Genomic DNA, 18,893 nt, shown 5'->3' with positions numbered 1-18,893 from the left:
CCCCTTTACCGTATTTCATATTTCTTTTCTTATTGTGCAGCCTCCATGTCCCTGCCTCCCTTTTCCCAAAACGGCGTAAGCTCTCATCTGTACCTTTCATCTTTGATCCACTCTTTTTTTCGTTATGGGGCCGCCTGCGATCCACGAATAGTGGGGGTCGAAATTGGAAATCGGTTTCGCCTTGCAATCATGACACAGAATCTGACCTGCCCGTCTTTCTTCTAGGACATTGCGCGATATGGAGAGGCTCCCGTAAGAGACATCATGACGGGCCCCGATCGGGAACGATACATGTCGGATGGCGCGCCTCAAGTGCCGCCGAAATCTTCACAGTCCTCACGCGCCGGCATCGTTCACCTCCCCGGTCACCATCACCGCCATAACAAGAGTATCGATGATCCGAGGAGCCTGCGGCCGACCACCAGTCGGGAAGACTCTACGAGCAGTTCATATCCTCGCGAACGAGGGGGCATGGCGGGGACGCTCTTCAGCAGCTCACGCTCCAGAGCTCAAAGCCCGACACCGAGCATTGGTAGCGGACAGGCGCCCTACTCGAGGTCTGGTGTGCTTGAGGGACACGCTTCCCCTGGCCACCATGGCAAGCTTGGCTTCATGGGCCGATTTCGACGGCATAAGGACAAAGATGATGGCAACAGTGGCGGCTCCAAGCTGAGAGACTTACCCCAGTCTACCAGGTCTTTGCAGGCAAAGTCCTCCAAGACGGACTTGACGCGCCCCGAGCTGTCGCCATCCGCCTTTCCTTCTACCTTTGTACTCGGCTCTGGAGATGTGTCCGATGCTTCTGATACCCGGTCCCTGGCAGGGCGCGGCGGAACGTTCAAGAACAACTTCCCCTTCTCCAAAAACAAGCGACCCCTTCGGCCGAACGACTGCGACGAGACCATTGGCCCGACCGACCGCGCTGATCCTGGACACATGTACCACCTTGACACGAACTTGAACGATATGGAAGGTATTCTGGCCAAGCCACCCCCATTGACCCCCATGGACACCTCCTTCGTGAACATCGACCCTGACCCCATCGATTCGGCAGTTTCTCCGCCGAAGGGAGGAAGTTGGGATGCCCCTGATAGCTGGGCAGTCCGCCGAGGCACCGAGGATACTACGATACAGCAGCCAGAAGTGGAAGAGCTCTCGAGCCCACCGCGACCCGAGGAGAAACTGACGCCTTACTTTATTCGCATATTCCGATCGGACGGGACCTTTTCAACCCACTCTATGGCTTTAGACGCCACCGTTGCCGAGGTCATATCACAAGTGATTAAGAAGACATATGTCGTTGACGGTCTCGAAAACTACCACATCATCATGAAGAAGCATGACCTTATCCGCGTCCTAACCCCAGGCGAGCGGCCCTTACTCATCCAAAAACGCCTCCTACAGCAGGTCGGTTACGAGGAAAAGGACAGAATAGAGGATTTGGGCCGAGAGGACAACGGCTACCTGTGTCGCTTCATGTTCCTGTCTGCCCGAGAGAGTGACTTCCACTCAAGGACGGCGGACCTGGGCATCAAGGCCACTCAAAAGGTTAACTACGTCGATCTTGCCGGTCGCAACCTCGTCACCATTCCCATCTCCCTCTATCTTAAGGCTAACGATATTATATCTCTTAATCTCTCTCGTAACCTGTCTCTGGATGTACCGCGAGATTTTATCCAGTCCTGCAAGAACCTCCGAGACATCAAATTCAATAACAATGAAGCAAGAAAACTACCACTCAGCCTTGGCCGGGCCGCGAGGCTCACGTACCTGGATGCCTCAAACAACAGGTTGGAGCAGCTGGACCACGCTGAATTAAACACCCTCACCGGCCTGCTGAGAATGAACCTCGCCAACAACCGCCTGACGCACCTGCCCCCTTACTTTGGCGCATACCAAGCGTTGAGGAGTTTGAATATTTCCTCCAACTTCTTGGATGCATTCCCGCCCTTCTTATGCGACCTGCACAGCCTGGTTGACTTGGATCTAAGTTTCAACTCCATCGCAGAGCTGCCGGAAGAGATTGGCCAGCTCAAGAGTCTGGAAAAGCTACTTATCACCAATAATCATCTCAGCGGCGGTGTCCCCGAGTCGTTCAGTGACCTTATTAGCTTGCGCGAGCTTGACATCAAATACAACTACATCACTAATATCGACGTCATTTCCGAACTGCCCAAGCTGGAGATCTTGTACGCCGCTCACAATCATATCTCGGCCTTTGTTGGCAAATTTGAGCGCATTCGTCAACTCAAATTGAACTCGAACCCGCTCAACAAGTTTGAAATCCGAGAGCCGCTCCCAACCCTCAAGACCCTGAACCTTTCTCAGGGCCAGCTGGCGAGCATCGACTCCGCATTCTCCAACATGCCGAACCTGGAACGCCTTGTCCTCGACAAGAACCATTTCGTCTCACTCCCGCCTCAAATTGGTGCCCTGAGCCGCCTGGAGCATTTTAGCATTGCTCATAACTCTGTGAGCGAACTGCCGCCCCAGATAGGCTGCCTAACAGAGCTTAGGGTCCTCGACGTGCGAGACAACAACATCTCCAAACTGCCTATGGAAATTTGGTGGGCCAACAAGCTCGAAACCTTCAACGCCTCTTCCAACATGCTAGAAAACTTCCCCAAGGCCGCGTCAAGGGCCCCCAGACTACCTGGTGAAGAGCAGCAAGGACCACCTCCGACGACAAATGGTAAGACGCTCCCGATGGGGACACTTTCCGCCAGTGGTAGCTCTGAGGAGCTGGGAGAAGAGCGCCGGCCGAGCCAAGCGTCAAGCACCACGCTTCTGAGCGTAGGCCCAACGCCCAATATCCCGGGAGCAGACCGAAAGAGTTCTGTCGTGTCCGTTTATGGAAAGGGCGGGCGTAAGACGTCTGTCATGTCTAGGGGAACATCGCAATCTCAGAACACGGTCTCGACTTCGAATCAGTCACTGAGAAAGGACTCAGGTTTGTCGTCTAGACTAACCAACACGTTCGCCGGATCATTGCGAAATCTGTACCTTGCGGATAACCGACTGGACGACGACGTGTTTGACCAGATCACACAGCTTGCCGAGCTCAGAGTTCTCAACTTGTCCTACAACTGGGAGGTCAGCGACATGCCTCAGAGGTCAATGCAAAGCTGGCCACAGCTAGTAGAGCTGTACCTCTCTGGAAATGTTTTGACAAGTCTTCCGGCAGATGACTTGGAAGAGTCGAGTCTTCTTCAAACCTTGTATATCAATGGCAACAAGTTCACCAACTTGCCAGCTGATATATCAAGAGCGAAGAAGCTTGCGGTTTTGGACTGCGGAAACAACCAGCTAAAGTACAACATTGCCAATGTTCCATACGACTGGAACTGGAACCTGAACCCGAACTTGAGATATCTCAATCTTTCGGGAAATAAGCGACTGGAAATTAAGCAGACAGCATGGGGCGGCATTGATGGCCCTGGAGCCGTAAACCGCGAGGAGTACACCGACTTTAACCGACTCCTCAACCTGAGGATACTGGGCCTGATGGACGTTACCCTGACCCAACCCAGCATACCGGATCAAAGCGAAGACAGACGTGTTAGGACGTCCGGGTCGTTGGCAGGCCATTTACCATATGGTATGGCCGACACTTTGGGCAAGAACGAGCATTTGTCCACGGTTGATCTTGTTGTTCCACGGTTTAACTCTTCAGAGACGGAGATGCTTTTGGGTCTCTTCGACGGCCAGGCATTGTCTAACAGCGGATCTAAGATTGCCAAGTATCTCCACGAGAACTTTGGACATATTTTTGCTCAGGAACTCAAGGCCTTGAAAACCCGCCAGAACGAAACACCTGCTGATGCGCTCCGAAGAGCCTTTTTGGCCCTTAACAAAGATCTGGTGACCGCCGCAACACAATATTCGGATGACCGGAAGAAAAAATCGCATAGGGGTGTGTCTCAGCCGGTCATTCTTAGTAGGGAAGATCTCAACTCCGGAGGAGTTGCTACCGTGTTATACCTTCAAGGCACAGAACTCTACGTGGCAAATGTCGGTGATGTTCAGGCTATGGTTATCAAGACAGATAGCAAACATCATATCCTGACCCGGAAGCACGACCCTGCAGAGCCGTCAGAACGATCAAGAATTCGCGAAGCTGGTGGATGGGTATCGCGCAATGGCCGGCTGAATGATACTCTACAAGTCTCTCGAGCCTTTGGATACGTTGATTTGATGCCCGCAGTACAGGCGGCACCTTACGTGACCAATATGACCATCCGAGAGAACGACGACATCATTGTCATGGCTACAAGCGAGCTATGGGAGTATCTTCCCCCTGGTCTCATCACGGATATCGCGCGAGCAGAGCGTCAGGACCTTATGCGAGCTGCTCAAAAGCTTCGTGATATCGCAATGGCCTACGGAGCATCAGGAAAAATTATGGTAATGATGATTAGCGTTGTCGACCTCAAGAGACGAGTGGAACGATCTCGCCTTCATCGGGGCACGAGCATGTCCCTGTACCCTTCGGGAGTTCCTGCGGAAGCCCCCTACCTCCTTTCCACGAGGAGGGGACGAAAAGGCAAGGGAGATGTTCTCGACTCTTCCCTCAACCGGCTCGAGGCGGAAATCCCCGCCCCGACTGGCAACGTCTCTATTGTCTTTACCGATATCAAGAATTCCACGACTCTTTGGGAGATGTATCCCAATGCCATGCGATCGGCAATCAAGCTACACAACGAAGTGATGCGACGACAACTACGCCGAATTGGAGGATACGAAGTCAAGACGGAAGGTGATGCCTTCATGGTGTCATTCCCTACCGCGACTTCGGCTCTCCTCTGGTGCTTTGCCGTTCAGATGGAGCTTCTCGAGGTCCCTTGGCCGTCAGAGGTTCTCAACTCAATGTCGTGCCAGCCCATATATGACAAAGAAAATGCGCTGATCTTTAAAGGACTGTCTGTTCGCATGGGCATTCACTACGGGGATTGTGTGTGCGAAACGGATCCCGTCACTCGCCGCATGGACTACTTCGGACCCATGGTTAACAAGGCATCACGTATTTCGGCTTGTGCCGATGGCGGCCAGATTACTGTGTCTTCGGACTTCATCTCCGAAATTCAGCGCTGCCTGGAGAACTATCAAGACACAGACCGAAATGTTTCAGCCAGCTCAGAAGCCTCCTTCGAGGACGAGTCAATCGCGACTGCTATTCGCAAGGATTTGAGGTCTTTGACCTCCCAGGGTTTTGAAGTCAAAGAGATGGGAGAGAAGAAGCTCAAAGGTTTAGAAAACCCCGAGGTTGTCTATTCCTTGTATCCCCATGCTCTCACTGGCCGTATTGAAAACCATCTACAACATGAGCGTCAAGATTTGATGGCCGACAAGCCCACTGCAGTCCTGTCTGGTGACCTTGCATTTGATCCCGACACTATCTGGTCGTTGTGGAGAGTCAGCTTGCGCCTCGAGATGCTGTGCAGCACTTTGGAGGAAGTCAGGGGTCCGGGCCTTCAGCCCCCAGAGACGGAACTCTTGGAGCGTATGAAGACCCGAGGAGGCGAAGTCACTGAACGCTTCTTGATCAATTTTATGGAACATCAAGTAAGCAGAATAGAGGTAAGCATCTACTGACTCCAAAGCATCCCTTGCCTGTTGGGCCTCATTCTAACATGAATCTAGACTTGTGTGTCGACCCTGACCATGCGCCATCTCGCCATTGGAGGCGGTACCCTCCGAGAGCTTAACCAGCTTCGTGCCCCTATGGCTGCGGTGTTTGAGTTCTTCTTGAAACAGAAAGAGGAGTTGGGCCGTTACAAGGAGAAATATGGTCCCATTGAAGATGAACCTAGCAATGGGGTGACCATCAAGGGAGAAATTGAAGATGTTGAAGAAGAAGAGGTGGAAAATTCTGAAGAAGATGGAAGTGACACTGAGCAAGAGTAAATCTTGATCAGTTGTACATTACTAAAGCCTGTCATGAAGCGGATGGGCGCTTATCTCATAACCTTGTTTGGGGGCTTCTGTGGAATCCTTTTCCTTCTTCTATTACCTCCCCAACTGGGAGAGGATAGAGCCGTCGAGGCCGGAGGCGTTGAAAAGAGGGCATGAGTTCCCTTCTTTTTGTGTTTTTGATTTCCCTTTACTGCATTCTGGATCAATCATGTTACAACGTGGTCGGATGGATTTTACATATGAGACTTTTGCGTTGGCGCAGTCTTTTTTTCGGCGAAAGTTGTTTAACTGGGGGGGTTGGAGGGAGGGATCATCCTGGGGGATGTTTGATGCGTGCGCGGGTGCAACAAGTTTTTTACTATATATATACCTCACATATATTGTTATGAGTCGTTTTGTACAACCTCTTTGGTGGCAAAGGGGGGATTGATTGGTTCAAATGCATCTACAGCACAGCAAACTTGGGGCTTGCAAAGCGGTTTTTAAGGGGGACTTGGTATTTCATCTTTTTTTTTTATCATTATCGTTATTGCAAAGTAGTCACAGAACATTCATTGGTGGGGGGGAGCATGGTATAAGAAGAAACCAAGAAAAAAATACTTTTGATTGGATCGATTTAATATTTCTGGAGTTTCTTGTTTCGTTTTTTCTTTTGTCGAGTGTATTGTATCTATATGTTGATTCTACTTAGTATTATTCAATCTCTTAGAGTCAAAACCCCAACTAGTATTTAATGCGATAGCCACTATCTATGGGGAAAAGGAGATCTTCTCTATATGGGACTGTTAAAAACATTTTGTTCAAATGCAGCATCGTCGTTTCGGACTTGTTTCATGATGTGTATTCGAGGAGACATCCGCGGGCCTATCCACCAGCCTCTGGTATATTTCCTCACTGTGTCCCTAACAGCAGCAATAGTAGCGCCTTGGCCCAGAACATTGGCGTTTTCTCCATGCTTAGGGGATGACTCTGCTGACACGGCTACCTGACCGGGTCGTAAGATCTCGATACCGTCGTAGCTATGTATACGGCCGATTGTATCCCATGTTCCGAGCACGAGAGATGGGTCTTCCATGAGGACGTAGTCGAACTGGGACCAGAATTCGGGGCGGAGGAGTTCTTCGTCTACCTCAGTTTTATCGAAGACGAGGACTGGAGAGGAAGATGTCGGAATAGAGCCGTAGAGGTTTTGGCCGAAGAGGGTGAGTCCCGTCATGCAAGTGAGGACATCTGCGTGGACGAATAGCTCGGAAGATGAGGAAGTGATGTTCGCTGTGATGGCGTAGAGTTGAGAGATGGCATCGCCGCCGGGATAATTGAGTGATGAGAGGAGGAGCATGGCTGTGCTCGCGGCGAAGGAAGCGAGGACGGAGAGAGCAAGGACGATGGTGGCGATGCTATAGAGGGGAGACTTTGACCAGCGAGAAGAGAAGAAGCTTGCGCCTACGGCTGCGGCCGCGGTGAGTGGAGGGACAGCGTAGAAGATGAAGCGGGTTTCTTTGTGCGGCTGGATGGAGTATATGGTGATGAATGCCAGGGATGGAATGAGGAGATGCCAGACTCGATGAGATGTTGCGCGATGGAAGAGCGCCAACCCGATGAGCGGGAAGCATAGCGGATTGAGTAAGAGGCGTGGCAGCGCAGACGTGAAGTAATAGTGCCACGGCGAGACACCCCAGTTAGAGGATGAGCCTAGAACGGCATTGTAGTAGAAGCCAGCGAGCTCCGGCCACAGCGGCCTCTGCCAAAAGTACGAGTCGACGGGCACAGAGAGCGCGAGCGACGTGGTGAAGGAGCCGATGAAGACGACGATGAGCTCCCACAGCCCGAGGAGCCCGTTGACAAGCAAGAGAAGGCCCGTGGCGGCGAGGAGGATGGCGAGCTCGGAGCGGAAGACGGCGGTGGCGAAGACGAGGAGGGCGATGGCTTGGCGGCGGCGGGCGTGGGCCTTTTTGGAATCGTTTTTGGGGAGGAGGAGGGCTGATGCGAGGGTCGCTGGTACGTTTATGTGAGCATGGTGAGAGGAATATGAAGAAGTAATGAGAGATGAGGGCGGGCGTGAGTTCTGAGGCAAAGGTGTGTGTGTGTGTGTGTGTGTATACAGGATTGAGTATACAGCTGTAAGAAAAGGGGTGATAAGACTCACTCAATCCAAAGGCAAACATGTTGGGCAGCGTCCTGCTCAAATAAAACACCACATGAAACTGGCTCACGCTCAACACCACCCACCACCTCGCCGCCCCCTTCCCAAACGCTTCCCTTACCGCCCTCCCAAACACCACCAAGCACACTGCATTAAAACACCCCAGCACGGCCCTCACGATGAATTGCGCATGCTCGAACCCGACCAGGGCAACCAGCGGCTGGCTCACGCCCGCCAGGAGCACCGACCCGACAAACGTCCGGGGCACGGCGCCGGGGAAGGTGAAGTGGTCGTACGTGGACGAGAGCCGCGCGTGGACGTCGTGGGTGGGCGTGCCGTAGGTGAGGATGTCGTGGGTGGCCTGGAGGTTGAAGGACTCTTCGACTTTGGTGTAGGGCGCTGCGAGGAGGTGCAGCAGCGGCACGGCGAAGAGGAGGAGATCTGAGCGTGCTCTTGCGGTTAGTATATCGGTGTTGGATATGAGAAAACGACAACAACAACTTACCTGTGAATTCCATTGTGGTGGTTTAGGAGGAGGCACTCATATCGTTATAAGAAACTGAGCTGCTTTGTTAGACATGAGATTGCTGTCTAATCTGTCCTCTTTAGAGCGTGTCCGGGATGACAATCGATAATGATGGCGAGTAAAAAAGGTCAATTATGCATTGACTGGAAAGCTGGCAATTTGTAGTGTCAGCAATGGACACTTGTCTCATTTCTCGATCCAGGGTCGTTGGATTTGATGAGATGTTGTTGTACTTGGCCGGCCCTCTCCCTGAACACAGTGAGAGTGCCCAGCGTTTCGGAGCGGCTCAACCATCCCCCCGCATCATGTATATCGCGACCAGCATCTCATCTCAATCAGCATGCGCCGGTATCACTTTAATTTCATTAAAGTTCAGCATAATGAATTCATAGAAGCAATTTTCCTGATTATTAAGGACGAAATGGACATCGTTATTACATCTACGAGCTCTAAGTACAATTATCCTCCGCCGGAACCGCCAATTATCTCAGCTCTATCAGTGATACTGTGCCACTGATATATCAGTGCCCCCAATCCATAGGTAGACGTTCCATAGCTACTTACACCATTCCCTACTAGGATCATCACTTTTTAAACACCTCGGGACATACACAAGCCATGAAGCCTTTGCTAGCTCAATAAGATTGATATTTCAGATAGCCAACTCTGAGGGTCTTACTACACGCAGCCACTCCCGTAATATTATCACCTCCTAGCGCTATGTCAAGTAACGAAGTGTATGGTACAGCCCTTGAAGAAATAGAAACAATCAGAAATAGAAAATCGACAAGGGCGAGCCGTAAGAATAATAGAAAAAAATAGTAAAAGTAGTAATAATCAACGTATTAGCCCGCCGTAGTGAGCCGTACATTACCCATTGCAACCAAAACAGACCCAGTGCATGTTGTCGCCCTACCACGTAGAGCATATATCACCGTTTGTCCTTGGCCCTTTGCCATTTTGAGGTTGAAGAGGGCGTAAACTGCTTCAAAGGCAGCCCAAATGCCATTTATCGACAATAAGATGGCCTCTCATGCCAGCTCTCTCTTTTATCGTTAGGTGCTGAATGATTTCCTCTCAGATAAAGGCTGTAAAATGCATAATATTCCCGTCATCAATCGTACATACGAATTCGCCATACGCCGTCATCGAACACCCTCCTAGATGCTTAGTTGTCTGTCTGTCTGTCTCGCGCTTTGGAGTATATTCGACAGCTGAAAATTCCAAATCAAGGCCACTGGATCCCTGCTTTTCAAGAAAGGAAAGATGTGCTCTTCTTCCGGCCTAGGCCCATGCTGATGCGTCCTCCTTTCTTATCCTTTTCTGGAGCATCGCCATTCATGGCGCCATCTGGTAGAGCGCCGTTCTTGTCTTTGAAGAAGCTAAAGCTGCGCTTCGACATGGACTTGCTGCCTCGCTTGGACCGATTCAGGAATCCAAAGCCTTCGCCTTCTTCCTTCTTTCTAACGGCTTCTTCTTGCGCTGCGGATTTCTTACTGGCCTCTAGCGCCTTCTGCAGCTCATCTTGCTCGTTTCTTCGGGCTTGCATAGCTTTGATGTGATCTTCTCTGCGCTTCTTCTCATCTTCTTTGAGTTGCTTCTCTTTTAGTTTCTCCTTCTCCTTTTCGGCTTGCTTGGCAGCCTTTTCTGCAGCCTTTTCTGCGGCCTCACGTTCCCTCTTTTCTTTCTTCAAGTCATCTTTGGACCTTGTTTCCACCCTAGTTGTACTAGTCCTTGGCAGGCTTGCAAATGGAGCTTCGTTCACTGCTGGCATTTCAACGATCGGTGATGTGGGTACATGTGCCAGCCCAGGAGCAGTTGCAGCATGTGCGAGACTCGCCAGCGACTCATGTTCCGGCATTACGACAGGTTGTGTCACTTGTCGCTTCAGTGGAGTGGTTTCCTCCTTAGCCACGCCGTCCTCTTGCGCGACATTAGCAGCCTGTGTTGCGAGCTTCACTTCTTCCATACCCTCCCTCTCTTGCTCCTCTCTGACCTTCTCAAAAGTAGTTTCTTGATAAAAGAGGACATAGGCAGTCGCCATACCAGGCTTGTCGCCAAAGAAATTGCGCACAAAGTGCTTATCAACGGGCTCCACCATCTCGTCGTCGAACAAAACCCACCCACGATCAGGAGTCTTGATAATAGAGACGTAATGGCCGTGGTACGCATTGCCACCGATGTGAACAACGACAGCGTAGAGCTCGTACATCCTGTCGGGATCCTCTGCATCTTCTGTGGTGTTGAACATGCGCAGGTGATAGGGGTATACAACACGATGGAAGAGCTTCTGAAGGCGGCTATAGTCCTCGGTGTACTTGAATCGCTTGAGATGCAGAGTCAGTACTTTCGGTAGCCGCTTGACCTTCATACGCTTCTCGGCCTCCTGTAGGCCGCCACAGTGGTCGCAGTGGAATTTGTTTCGCTCGCAGAGCATCTCCTCGGCGGAGAATTTCCGTAGGCAGGATGTCACAGATGAATGCTCTTCGAGATCAATGGAAAGATCGAGGAAAGTCTCGTCTCTCTGTGATGCCGTCTCGCAAGTAAGGCACTTTGTTTCCGAGGTCAGTACGCCCTCAAAGATGTCGTGGACCCAGCCCGTCCCAGGAGTGCGGTAACCCGTCGGTAAGTTGTTCATCATCGCAGAACCCAAGGCATTCTGTACCGACTGCGTAAGGTCGCTTGAACCCTTGATTTCCAGACGTTCCTGGATCTTTCTCGCATTTGCCTCGACGTTGGCAATGACGTCATTCAATACGAGGCCATAGAATTCATGAGCGTCCTGGTGCATCGAGTTTCGGAACATTTCGTTATCGCGTTTGAAAATCTCAAGGAAGCGCTGAGGACTCAAGACTCCCGTTCTGGTGCTGCTCTGAAGAACTGCCAGGAAGATGTCCTTGAGACCCGTAAAGGTACACTCGTCCATGCCGTATGCCATGCCATTTTCCTGTGCTAATTCTAGGATTGGCCCCTTGAGCATGGCCTGTTTCTTCTTGTATTCAGGGGTGTCTGGCTTATCCTCAGGCTTGACAGCAGGCTGGCCAGGTGCCGGTTGCCCATTATTGAGCGTCTGTCTCTGTTTCATCGCCTCCTTGGTGCTAATACCCTTCTTGGTCGGCGGCTGCGCCGCTGGAGTGGGGTTCATGGGTGGGCGTAGGGTGACGTTGACCTTGGGCCGGCTGCCATTAGGGGTATCCGATGGTGATAGTGATGGGTAGTTGATTACATTTTCTCGGAATAGGTCGGAGTAGAATAAGGCCTGTACGATGGAGTTACAGTAGCTAAACAAATTCAAGTTAGTGAGATGCGGTTCTATGCCGATTGGGTCTACAAGATGAAGCGAACCAGGTGTTTCCAAACTACGGCGCGATGTTAGCATGGTGACAGTCACACAAGAAAGGGGCCTAATCCATAGATGAACGGGATGGTCGACATACATTTTCGAAGCCAAAGAACTTGTCAGCTGCATCCTCTCGTAAGGGTCCCGCATTCTGCAGCATCTTCTCAAGCGGGGTCAACTCTGGTGCGATCTCATCTTTCTTCTTCGCCACCACTTCCTTTGTAGTTTGAGCGGTTGATGGCTGAAGGAGAGGGTTTGTCAGCAACTGTGCATATCTAGGTACGGGGGGTGCCAGCATTCTCCTCAGGAGCATGGCAATCGCTTCAATAGTTCCCTCGCGAACGAAAGGAACACGGCCGTCGGTAGGGAAGGGGGCATACCGTGCTCGCGCCTTTAATCTTGTTGAAAAATCCGGCCATGATGTCGTCGTATGTTGTCGCTGCCGGATGTCGGGTATAATATAAGGGAGGTGGGTCAAGGACAAAGGAGTTCCAGCAGCCAGAGCCGCGCAACAGCCGCTCAACGAATTCGAAGACGGCGGACGAGGCTATTCATTCGAAGGATGCAGGCGACGAGCGGGCGACAAGGTCGGATGAAACAAACGAATCAATGGTCGAAGCCGGTGAATCAACGAGACGGAATTTGGCGGAGAAGCGCCCAACCCGCTGTTTCGGGCCTTTTCCCTCTGCGTGAGGGTTTGCTCGTGATGGCGACGTGGGAGGCTGAAGCGCCGCTTCGGGTGGAAGAGAGCGTACGAGACAAGAGCGAGTCCGGTTCGGCGCCGACGAAAAGGAACCGAGAGCGAGCGGGAGACGAAAACAGACGCCGCACCGAGTTGAAGACAGCAAAAAAACGGGCGAAAAAAGGCAGGGAGAGCAAAAAGCGCAGGTCGAGGAAGCGGGAGAAGCAGAAGCAAAAGAAGCAAGAAGCAAGAAAGCGATGGGGGAAGAAGGCAGAGATGCGTCTGGACGCGGAAGACTCGCACAGCAGGCATGGAAGTGGTCCAGTTGGTTTTCTGGAACCCCCCCAGTCCAAAGTCCGCTATCCGCGACTCACTCCAGGCACTTTCTTCGGGGCTCCCCAGCTCGCTGTGGGCCGGTGGGGACAGGCCGCTTGCAGGGCCCAGGGCTGGCACTGGCTGGTGGCCGCAATACTTTGCGCAGCACGCGCGCGGCCGCGGAGGGCGAGGTACCCCAACCAGAACCTTCAAGTTAGCGCTCCGTACCTTCAATTAGTCCGTGCTAGTGCTAGCAACTGCTAGGGAATGTTAGGGAGCCCAGCACAGTTACTCGTACGGGCTCTCGCACCCGACACCCTTCATGTGGCACACGGCGACTCGGGCGACTAATACCGCAAGTGGTACAAGTCTGGATGGGCAGATTCTGCGTGTTGGCCTAGGTTCCCATGCGCTGCCAGAAGGGCCCTAGCGCCGAATTTAACGGAAGACCAGCAAAGAAACAGGCAAGGCTAGACGCAGGCTTGGGAAAGCTAGCAGTGGGCTGGTCTGCGCTAGAGCGGCGTCTGGCTGGCCGCTCAGAACTCACTCGCTGTGGGGGAGGGGAAAAGAAAGCCCGGTGCGGTGTCGAGGCGAATGAGAGACGCTTCTCTTTTGCTGGGGGACGGAAGTGCCTGGCGTTGCAGGTTGCAATTACGAGTACTGTATGTATGTTACAGGTTATGATTTCAGCCCGGCGGGAAAATCGCTTCCCGATGGAGAGCAGCTGAAGAGGTGGTGACATTGTAGTCAAAGGCTATGATGCCAGATTGATGCTGTCTAAGTTGTTGAATGGGCCGGCAAAACCTCGAGTCAGGCCAGTTGTTGGTTCCATTGCTCTGTAATCAATCCATCCATATGCCGTGCCTCAGGTGACTGACTGACTTGCGCATCGGCGCGCGAATACAATTGCCAGACTGGTAAAAAGCACGAGTAAGTGTGCCCACGGGAGGAGATTCCCAACGGGCACTGATCAATTTGGAAACCTTGGCATCCCGATCCCTGGCGCCTACGCAGGCTTGGTAAATTACAGTTGCGCGTGGTGGTCGGCAAAGCTTCAATACCACCTACAAGATGCTTAAAATATCCAGCCCGCAATCCAGTTGCTACCTCAGGTTACTTTCTTTACCGTTTGAGCGCAAGGGAAGAACCGACGAGTATTGTTGAGGGATTCACCCTTTGTCTCTAACAGCATGTCTCAGCCGTGTTGCTATTCCTGTACCCTCACTCACATGTCTCGCAACAGGGCAGCAGGAGCTCTTTGCAGCATGCCATCTCAAAAACCAAATCTCGGTTTTGGCCCCCAGCTCCTCGCTAGCAGCAAAAAGCAACTGGCCCTCATCGATCGAGTGGAGAGACCGAAACACGCACGCACGAGGCACAAGAGACGAGACCCATCCAGCTGGGCTGCGTTTGTCGTATGATATATCCGGGGTAAGCCACGCGGAGGCATCTCCCTTTGCTGCATGCGACGCTATGCACACCATGCAGCGTCTTGCTGGGTTTGTGTGGTCTGTACGGCACGCTTGCTCCAGCACTAATGCATCAACTATCTTCAGTTCGAGCACTTCATTTGATTCCCCGTTCGAGTACTTGCACTCGCACTCATACTCGTACACGAGGGGATATCCCCAACTCCAGTCTTCTTGCTTTCTTGCTCTCGTCGGGAAAACGAGGAGAGGGCTGGAAAAAGAAAGTCAATTCTCGCGAAAAAGCTTTGCCACACTTTGATTTGTCTGCTCCGGCAAACGCCTCATTTCGTCAGCGCGCCAGAATATGTCGCCGGACGTTTACGAAAGAAGAGAGACAAGAGGGAAAAAAAAGTTGGATATTAGCCGAGTGGGCTGGCAGAAGATGACGCCAACCCGGGCAGCGAGCGGTTTTCGTTTCGCCTGAGCTCCGCCTTTTTTTCTTCTTTCCAATGGCACAGCGGGCGAAACAAGCAAAGCAAGGCACATGTACCGTATTGGTACTCGGGGCTCGAATGCAACAGTGCCTCATGGCGATTGATTGCAGCGTGCAATAAATTGCCTATCTGCGGAGCATCGCATCGCATCGGTGGTTTGCGTCTATTATGATGCTATCAATCCCTTAACTCTACCGACAGATTCGCCTATCGCCTCACATGACTAGGCATGTTTTTTTTGCCCTCTCGCTGTGGGTTTTCAGGTTATTTTTGCCTAGCCGTTACGGAGCACGTTGATACTGGTATGCAGGCACTTTGACCTCCATCTGCTCGTCCCATCTGCTCGTCCTGGCCGTCTGATCATCGCCCGCGATCCTCCTCCTCCACCCCCGCCTTGTCAATCATGCCAGCCAGCCTTGGTTCAGGCATGGATCCTTACAGTACAGCGGGTACCTCCAGGCACTACAGTGTATAATACAACGTACTCGAGCGGCCTCTTAGCACTAGAGTCGACTCTCCCAAACAGCCGCAACGAATCGCAGCGGTTCTTGCTCGCATCGCCATGGTGGTGTTGTGGGGAAGAACCCCTTGCTAGCCAAGAGAAATAACGTGGCTTTGGACCAAAAAAGGGCCCCGGCCAGACACCAGGGAACTTTGCAATGCAGGCTCCTTCAGGTCTGTCCAAAGCTCCGCAGGCAATGACATGAATGGGCGGCGCTTAAATGCCATGCAGCAGTAGCTTGTGTGGAATGCCTGTACGAGCGCTGTAGCAGCATCAGTTTCACCTGCGTGCATGGGCATTTACTGTACAAGACTTGTTTCTGACAGTTTTGTGGGTGCTCGTGCATTCGTTCCATATTACCAACTGGCAACAGCCTTCAACCGTCTGTCTGGAACTTTGAAGCTGAGCTGCTGTACAGTAGTGCTTCGTACAAGCGCTCCAGTGCTGTCCAACCAACATATTCACATGGACCCAAGCTAGTAGCTCATGGTAAGGAATCTTCACAGGTCGTGTGCCTCTTGTCTCCCCATTTCTCGCTCTAAAAAAAGAAACATGACCTTTACTTCGTGTTGCGCTTCTCAGCCGGATCACCATAGCACAGGCATCCACTCCACCATCCATACCTTTGTACTGTAGTACAGCAGGTAGGCAACGACAAAAGCTCTGTTTTGCAGCTTCATACCGTCAACACATGACCGTTCGGAGAACAAATGTGGAAACAACCGTAACATGAAATCCTGCCATCCTTCTAACTCAAAAGACGGAGCGCAGATTCAACGCCCAGGCAACTCGTGCTACTCCGCCGGAACGTCATCCCACAGATCGATAATGCGACGATAGCCTGACAGGACCCAAGCACATCATCCCCACCAGCTCCTCCGTTCCGTTTGCTAGCCCTGAAGGATGGACCTGGACCTGGTATCTCTGCTGCAACCCAACACGCCATCCGGCTCGGAATCGAACACAATGACAAATCCCTCTCGGCATCCAGATCTAGGCTTTCTCAAAACGCACACCGAGCCTCGTCCACAACCCAACAAAAAAAGAACAACAGGAAACAGACAGAGAAAAAGGGCGAAATATTGTAGATCCTTAGCTACATAGGTAGATTAGATGCAGCTTACCTTACACACAGTATATGCCCAACCTAACCCCCCAGTTTGATTCATCAGCCAAATGCCCAGCTTTTTCTACTTTACCCGTCCGCCGCTGCTCTCTCGGCCAACCAACGCCCTTGGCAATCCCTCCATCCATCACAAATCTCTTTTCTCTCTTTCGCCCGTTCAGCCCAGTCGGCCCTTTCCCTTCGCTTCTTTGCTCATCATTTTCTCCATCTGCCGCTCGTTTTCTGTGGAGCGTATACCCGAGTCTCACACCTGCAACCCGAAAATGCATCGGAGACCTTGCCCCGCGGATTTAAGCAGCCGATTTGTGCCAGCACTGGATACATCACGCCCGTTTACCTTGGTTGAAGAGGAACCAAGAATGCATGTCTATGGCTGTATCCAATCAAAATATGAGCCAAACAGGTCCAACGTATAATATTGAACTGGAGGGAGTAAAGAAACGCCAATCGGACATTCTCTCTCGGATATCCATTGCCGACTTGGCCGTGGCTTTGCCAAGGCGTTGGTCCAATCCCAAGTCTCCAATGAGAAACTACGGAGTGCTCAAGATGCCATTATATCTCCGCGGTCTTTATTCCGGCGTTCTGGCCAATCGTGGCAGTCGTGATTGTTTACTCCGAATTCTCCGTCTCATTCTAGATTGTAAAGAGAAAGCGTTTCAGCTAGCTCCGACATGAAATTGTAAGGGAACACTTGCCGCTGCCGCATTCGGATGACATACGGAGATATAAGAGTATAGAGTTGGCCTGCAACCGCCAGAGAGGATTTTGTAAGTAGTGGTGATGCAATACATGGATATATTCTTACAACTATATAACGACTTGAGAGGTGTAAAACTCGCAAGACGATGTTCCCCTCCCTTTTTAAACTCATTAATGGAACGGACCACAACCACGTTGCAATATAATTCATGAGACAAACTCAGATCCGACCTCAAGAAGCTCCCTTTGACCTACCAAGCCTTGTCCATCTATACTCTCTATTTCTTCTCCTCGGGAGGCGGGGCAGCGCCGCCGGTGGTGGGCAAGCCCATGAAGATCTTGAAGTAGTCCTATGATACAAGGTCAGCACGATGTCTACAATCCCCCCATCTTCATCAAACAAGATACTTACGTAAATCATCCACTGGAGACCAGTCAAGGTGCCAATCATGACAATTCGCATAGGTAGGCCGTTCCACAGACCTCTGAAGCCAATGTCCTTGTAGATACGACCCACGGCGGAACCGAAACCCTCTCCGGGCTCGCGGACCGAGTTAAGCTTGCTGACCATGACATCTGCCGGGTGAGAGACGATAGCACAAAGAATACCAGCCAGGTAACCAGCAGTGAAGGAGACACCAGTCTGCGCAGCCTTGCCGTAGTCGTCCTTTTGTCCAGGCAGACGAGCGTAGATCATCTCAACGATAGTTTCAAACGAGGCAAACTTCATCATCGTGTAAGGGATTTGACGGCCCCAGAGGGGATAAAGACCTTTGTAGAGACCAGCATAACCTTCCTTTGCAGTGATTTTGCTGAATCCATCGAGAGCACCCGTGTAGGGGTTAGGCGAGCCTCCCTGCATTCGAACCTTGATAGCTTCCATGGGGCAGAGGGCAATGTCGGCCAGGAATTCAGCTGAAGCCGAGGCGGCTAGATACAGACCAGTCTTATACTTGTGGGCAGCTTCCGGACCAGCAAGGTCGGAATATGTTTTCTTGAAGTACTCATACCATCCATACTTGAAGGCACCTTGGGCCGAGTAACCAAAGAAGGTGGGGCTCCAGCCAGTGAAGATGCCACGGAGGCCTTGAGCACGGTAAATCTTTCCCCATGCTTCGAAATTGCTCTTGTATAGGGATGAGTCGACCTGACGGCGAGTTTTGACGAAATCAAGAGGTGTGACGGCAGTGTGAGTGAGACCCTGGTGAAGAGATATGTGAGTGAGCGCAGTGCACAGACAATGAGAGACAACGATCAATTACTCACACATGCCATCAATCCTCCAAAAGTACACGCCGCGTAATACTTTCCAGAGTACAGCTCAATCTTTCCGGCCTTGGCTTGCGCTGCGGAACTGGCCTTTTCGAATTCCTTGGTAGCTTCATTGCTCAGTTTCACGGCCTTATCTTTGGCGTTGTCCACCACGGACCAAGCTCCGTAGAGTTCAGGGCGAGCCTGGAGAGGAGTCGCCGTATTCTGCGAGTTGTGATTTGTAGATGCTGGGCTGAAGAAGGCGCCCTTCAAGGCATCAGCCTTGGGATAGAGGTGTGCCATGGCGAGAGGTGGATTGGCGCGCCGAAGTTTCCGACAGCAGAGGTTTGCCTATGAAGCCGATTGAAACCGCAATTAGAACGCTGCAAGTGTCCAATTGCCTAGGTAGGATCGTGACATGTACAAGGACTTGGGAAGGAGGAGGGAAACGTGGGAAACGTGCTAGAAGCGACTACGCTCTTGTGGCTAA

General features: G+C 51.7%; 5 protein-coding genes across 5 annotated transcripts in view; 2 read left to right on the top strand and 3 right to left on the bottom strand.

The window, feature by feature from the left end:
* The window catches only part of M431DRAFT_2676 (hypothetical protein), a gene marked incomplete at both ends in the record, with an annotated part of 7,113 nt that extends 1,209 nt beyond the window's left edge, over window positions 1-5,904 (top strand). Inside the window, 2 exons of the mRNA XM_024913922.1 lie at window positions 226-5,577; window positions 5,641-5,904. Coding sequence (XP_024777253.1) covers window positions 226-5,577; window positions 5,641-5,904 — 5,616 coding nt within the window. The remainder of the gene's footprint in view (window positions 1-225; window positions 5,578-5,640) is intronic.
* Window positions 5,905-6,685: 781 nt separating this feature from the next.
* On the bottom strand, window positions 6,686-8,574 carry M431DRAFT_2675 (glycosyltransferase family 22 protein; the record flags this gene model as incomplete). Its single annotated transcript, XM_024913920.1, has 3 exons — window positions 6,686-7,908; window positions 8,060-8,497; window positions 8,562-8,574. The coding sequence occupies 3 exons, from the start codon at window positions 8,572-8,574 to the stop codon at window positions 6,686-6,688; spliced, it is 1,674 nt and encodes a 557-aa protein (XP_024777252.1).
* A 1,098-nt stretch (window positions 8,575-9,672) lies between these two features.
* M431DRAFT_344490 (hypothetical protein) lies at window positions 9,673-12,627 on the bottom strand. Its single transcript, XM_024914435.1, has 4 exons — window positions 12,303-12,627; window positions 12,020-12,163; window positions 11,928-11,941; window positions 9,673-11,863 (listed from the first exon to the last, which is right to left on the bottom strand). The coding sequence occupies exons 1-4, from the start codon at window positions 12,339-12,341 to the stop codon at window positions 9,835-9,837; spliced, it is 2,226 nt and encodes a 741-aa protein (XP_024777251.1). The 5' UTR covers window positions 12,342-12,627; the 3' UTR covers window positions 9,673-9,834.
* A 1-nt stretch (window position 12,628) lies between these two features.
* M431DRAFT_479166 (hypothetical protein) lies at window positions 12,629-13,183 on the top strand (the record flags this gene model as incomplete). The annotated part of the gene is made up of 1 exon (XM_024915743.1): window positions 12,629-13,183. One exon carries the CDS (start codon window positions 12,629-12,631, stop codon window positions 13,181-13,183), a length of 555 nt encoding a protein of 184 aa, XP_024777250.1.
* Window positions 13,184-17,430: 4,247 nt separating this feature from the next.
* Window positions 17,431-18,706, bottom strand: M431DRAFT_77069 (hypothetical protein; the record flags this gene model as incomplete). Its single annotated transcript, XM_024922531.1, has 3 exons — window positions 17,431-17,502; window positions 17,565-18,353; window positions 18,419-18,706. The coding sequence occupies 3 exons, from the start codon at window positions 18,704-18,706 to the stop codon at window positions 17,431-17,433; spliced, it is 1,149 nt and encodes a 382-aa protein (XP_024777249.1).
* Between the last annotated feature and the right edge of the window lie 187 nt (window positions 18,707-18,893).

The sequence above is a fragment of the Trichoderma harzianum genome, assembly GCF_003025095.1.
Source record: "Trichoderma harzianum CBS 226.95 unplaced genomic scaffold M431scaffold_3, whole genome shotgun sequence".
Lineage (NCBI taxonomy): Eukaryota > Fungi > Ascomycota > Sordariomycetes > Hypocreales > Hypocreaceae > Trichoderma > Trichoderma harzianum.
This window is presented reverse-complemented; position numbering and strand designations above follow the sequence as displayed.